This window comes from Dermacentor silvarum, chromosome 2 (assembly GCF_013339745.2).
Source record: "Dermacentor silvarum isolate Dsil-2018 chromosome 2, BIME_Dsil_1.4, whole genome shotgun sequence".
NCBI classification, from domain to species: Eukaryota; Metazoa; Arthropoda; class Arachnida; order Ixodida; family Ixodidae; genus Dermacentor; species Dermacentor silvarum.
In genome coordinates, this window is record NC_051155.1 from 62,522,679 (window position 1) to 62,527,895 (window position 5,217).

The following is a 5,217-nucleotide window of genomic DNA, read 5'->3' on the forward strand; positions in this document are numbered from 1 at the left end:
GTACTCGTTGATAAAAAAACAGTGCTTCGTGGAACCGTGAAATTTGCGCCAGGTTCCAAATAGCACTTGCGCTTCCTCTTATAACGGTGAACTTTGGCTTGACTGCCGCTGGTGACGCCCTTCGTTTTTCTGCGAGTGTTCGGAAGGCGAGAAAAGCCGCAGAGGTAGTCACAAAAGCAGACAAAAAGCCTCTTGTAAAACGTGATCACTACAAATTGCAATAACTCCACGATACAGAGCTAGATTGGATTGAAACATGGAGGGGCTGGCGCGCCTCGTTAGACAAACAAAAAATAAATTAAACGATGAGTCGTCGCATGGTGGCGCTGTATGTTTTACCATATTTTGCCGCTGACATTTATTTCAATTGTCTTCATGCATCTAATGCTAAAATGTTTTTAAGTATAACAAATAGAACATAAAATAAAATATAGCAAACAGGAAATCGATTACTCGTTTTTTTTTTTAACCACGGCAACGCCACGGGGGATGCCATGGGGGAAGAAAATGCGAGCCGACAACAGCCACAGCTAGCCATAGCCCCTATTCGTTCTGTCACGTGGTTTTGGACGGCACACTAGCATCGGTGTTGCGATAAGTCGCACGTGCGTGCGTTGTTTTTGCAGGTCTTTGTGAATCGCTTGCGCTTGCGCGAGGATGTACGCATCTGTTAGGTTTCGCGACGACGACGCGCGAGAAGTCGTCAGTGTGGACGAGATAAAACATTTCAGCCCTCAAGGCATTTCAGATTACCACAGCGACAAGTGGTATAAAGTTCACTGGAAAGACGACTGCCAAGATGGCTTTTTCCGAGCGCAGATCCTGCGGCTGTTTGGTAAGTCAAATTCTTGTAAATATATACATATATGCTGTTCTATTATCTTTGCTTATATTTAGACTGAATTTCATTATGCTGTGCTCTGATTTTGCGCAGAGACAAAGGAGGCTGCACGCCAGCCGGCAAGGCGGGTCCCGCTCCCTCCACGCCCGTCGGACAGCGAGAGCGAGGTCTCGATGTCCAGCGCGGATTCGTTGCAGGAGGTAATAAAATTTCGCTCTTACAACTGGCCACATAAATTTTGCTTTGCCTTTTATGGCGCTGCACATGCCAACTACTACAGATATCGATATAATTCCGATCCGTTGAGCAGCAGTAGAGCTCAACATGCAGCGTGTTTGACAGCACAGAAAGAAAATTGTGTGACAGAAATTGTGTTGTGCGAAACACAAAATGTCTATTTTTATTTAAGAAGCTGTCCCTCAGTCATATCACTTTAACTGGCAAGTAACTGTAGGGAAAAAAACGGAATACCTTAGTAATTTATAGCTAGATTATTTGTTCACATATATAAACTTTAATGGTGGCGTAAATAAAATTCATTGTTTGGTGAAAGAACTTGCTCATAGCCCACGTGGAGGTGATTCATATATTCATAACCTCTAAACCTTCGTGCTACTGTTTTGCGTATTCGACAAATTTCATTGGAAACTTTTGTTCACTTTACAAGTATGCTAAATTTATGTGTGCCCGCCTGCTCATGTTCAACATAACAGGTATTCAGGAAGGCAGCGAAAGGTTGCGCGGCTAGGAAATCAGAGGGCGCCTTCCAAAGAGGTCATCTGAAGTCGCTGATTGCTGAGAACGACAACATGCCAGATTTGGAAGAAGAACTCGCACAGCTCAGAAGTGAGAACAGATCCCTGAGAGCTGAAAATAGAAACCTCCTGCATGCAAACAAAAAGCTGCACAGCAGAGTAGAAATGCTTGAGAAAGCATTATGCAGCAAAATTTTTGAAACAGGTTTGGCTTTTATTATTCAATATTTGCATGCAGACCTTATTAGTATAGCACTGTAGAGATCTGTTTCATTTTCTTTGCCTATATTTCATTTGTATTTAATGCTTACATGTATGTATGCAGTTTATGACAGAGTAAAAGAGCAGTGTATTTTAACAAAAAGTTGTCGCAGTTTCACCTGAAAGGCGAAGCATCAATTGCGATAGCAAATTTGTAGAAAGCTATACGGAGTAATGATAGTAGCTTTATCAGCTGTATAAACTTGGACATGCAGCAGCACCGGCAACACGCAGAACTGTTGTCGACGCCGTCGGCGTTTTGCCCACGTTTGCACAAAATGCATGCGGCGTTGGTGACTGTTGCCGGAGCCTCTGATATAAATAGGTACTTGGTGCCGCAGCTAAACGTCCCCTCCCTTCCCTCCCCTCCCCCCCCCCCCACGGCCTTTCGTGCGTCAGAAGAAGGCGCGTTTGCTCTACATATATGGTGATTGTAAAGGAGGAAAGAGACGCCTACTTCTGCAGCCCTTAAGGGAGCACGGCACAGAACGCGCGTTTGTTCTCCGCCGTGCGTTCACTCCCCGTGAAAGCGCGCGTCCCTCGCGCCCTTTCACTCGCACATACAGCGTTCGGCGGCGCGCGGCGATGATTTCATCTCCATTGACGTCATACGGAACCTCACGGCGACGGCGACGCCAGAAATCTGCTTTGGAGTGTCCATATAATTGCTATCGCAATAAAACAGCAACATCATTGTGTTTTCTCACACAGAAAGCCACATCCTATCAATCATGGGACAGAATTCTACTGGAGCTGTGGCTCCGGTAACGCAGCTGCAGAAACCACAGCAAGTTGCTGCAGGGCCGCAGAAACCACAAAAAGTTGCTGCAGGGCCTCTTTTGTGTCTGCCACGTGCAAATGAAGTGCCGGATGGCATCTCTGCAACACCTGCAGTGGAGACGAACTTTCCACCCAGCTGCACCAGCGAGGAAATCGGTAGTGCCGTGCAGCCATTGGTCACCGTACCAACAATTACGGTGGTAGGAGACAAGGTGCGCACAATGCCTTTTGTATATTTCATGGGCATTACAGTTTGTACTATATCATTTCAGCATATATGCATGTGCTTTCTCGCTGCTATTCAGACCAGGGGAGGTATTCTGTAAGAGTCCACTTAGTGGACATGTCCATTTTGTCTGCTGCTGAAGTGCTGATTGGCAGTGGTGCCTGCGGATGCCAACCTCAGCCCAGCCAATCAGAGCTTCAACAGCAGGTGAAATCGACACGTCCACTCAGTGGGCTCTTACAGAATACCTCCCCTGGTCTTTACACCCGGCCTTGCTTTCTTGACATAATGACAGTCAAACTTATTGTTGGACTGTCTACGCTAACTTTTTTTTTTCATGGCTCTAGGTACACCATGTGGTAGGTGTACTGCACACATTTCAATAACTGCATTGCCAAAGCCAATTTAAAAATTAAGAAAAAAAGTACATTTTTTGTTCAAGATTGTATTAAGCTCATCCAATTTAAGTTAGGGGGGTGATCGTAGCAACATGTCAAAGCAAGAGTAGTTGCAATGCCACAACAGTTTCTTCAATTGTAGAGCACTATTGACCTGCCTGTTCACCACTTGTACAAGTGTAACTGCTTATTGCTGCAACCGTTAGTCTGCAGTTAGTGCTTATTTTGCTTTATTTCAGGTGCTGTTTGGCATTGGCGGTGTGTGCTTGGCAAAAGCAGCATATGATCATTTGATGCAGCGCCCGAAAGATGGCATTTTTGTCCGCGAGGCCTGCGTTCAGATTTTTTCAACTGCAGGCCTTATGGGCAAAAGTGTCACGGGTGCTGCATCAAATCGCACAAAAGGTGAAGCCAAACCGGCTCTGGATGCATTCAAGTACGATGCACTGAAAGGTATGCTTTAATTCAACCTTACGCCTTGACTGGCACCCGACAAGGCGTATTTGTTTTCTTATACAACCCTTAGCCATAAGTCTGTTCTTCAAGATTCAGCGACATGTTCCATTGTAATTTGCTCAGTGTATTATTCTGATTGTACTTGCTTAGGGCTAGTGTGTTGGAGGTTTACACCACTTTTTATTACTTTTACAATGCAAAGCTTTCTTTGCCTAACTCCCAAAGTTTGGCGTGGTGGTATAAATTGGCCAATTTATCACCTGCATGACTCTGCAAAAGCTCTCACTCAAAAGATATGGGTCTGGGGGTGGGATTCAAACCTGGGTACCCCAGTGCAGCATCAGATGCACTGTTTATTAGGCCGTAGATGCACAAAGAACTGCAGTATGGCAACCTTGCCCCTCGTTTCCCTCTTGCAATTTATGTACTTTGAAACACATGGCGTGTGTGCCAATTTGTATAGCGGCAATTTACTTTTGAAATTGAAACAGTGCACTCTGGTAGGTGGCAGTAGAGCAGTTTAATGCCCAAAAATCCCCTTGAAGCCGGGCCACCATTAATTCACAACCATTTTTACTGAATCTCGTTTAAGTGTGTGTGTGTGTGACAAAACTGGCTGCAGTGAGAGGGGGCTGTTTGGTGAAGCTTTCTTTGTGATGTATGAAGGTTTGGACACTGTTATGTGTTTGGTAATAACACTGGATCGCACTGCTTCACAAATGTCTGCAAGGTCTGCTGTTCTGACCAAGGGCGATTGTAAGATGCATTTGTCACCGAATTCACTGCATGAGATGTGACAAAGGACCGCTCTGAATTTATTACCATGTTTAGCTGTTTGTTATTGCTGGATCGCCAAATTTTGATTACCAATTCCACACTGCATGGGATCTGCATATTTTTCCTGTTGATATGCCATATATAGTTGTGCTTTTAGTACTTCTAGATGTTTGTTCTCACTTCTTGACCTTTCCCGTTATAGTTTTTTTCAGGCACTACCTTGAGCAGCGGTGCAGCAGTGCTGATGAGTTAGTAAAGAGGCACAACATGCTTGGGAAGCTCGTCGCCGGCAAAATTGCGGATTTGATGAAGAAGAAGAAGGAACCTGTAAAAATTTAAATATACATATGCCTGCTTTCGAATGGAATTTGTTCTTTTTACAGACTGGCTGTCATAGTGCAGTCGTCATGCTCTAGAGCACCATTGTTTTAATACAAGAACAATGTGCTACCAGTAGGCAACATAGGCAAATACACTACCAATAGAATGCTAGTACACATATACAAAACTAATAGGCCAATAGACAAATACACTACCAAAAGAATGCTAATAGACATATACAAAACTAATAGGCCAATAGAGTACCAATAGACAAGTACGTTTCTAATAGGCCAATAGAGTGTCAATGGACCAATAAGACCTATAGACCAATATGTTCAATAATCCCATAGGCTATTGGTTTTTCTATTGGTCTTTTTTGCTAGGGATACAACTCTCCAAAAG

At 44.2% G+C, this 5,217-nt stretch overlaps 1 protein-coding gene across 1 annotated transcript; it reads left to right on the forward strand.

Moving 5' to 3' along the window:
• The first annotated feature begins 278 nt into the window (after positions 1 to 278).
• On the forward strand, positions 279 to 4,842 carry LOC119441526 (uncharacterized). The gene is made up of 6 exons (XM_049662736.1): positions 279 to 835; positions 935 to 1,041; positions 1,555 to 1,854; positions 2,538 to 2,849; positions 3,501 to 3,714; positions 4,697 to 4,842. The coding sequence occupies exons 1-6, from the start codon at positions 658 to 660 to the stop codon at positions 4,831 to 4,833; spliced, it is 1,248 nt and encodes a 415-aa protein (XP_049518693.1). The 5' UTR covers positions 279 to 657; the 3' UTR covers positions 4,834 to 4,842.
• The last annotated feature ends 375 nt before the right edge of the window (positions 4,843 to 5,217 follow it).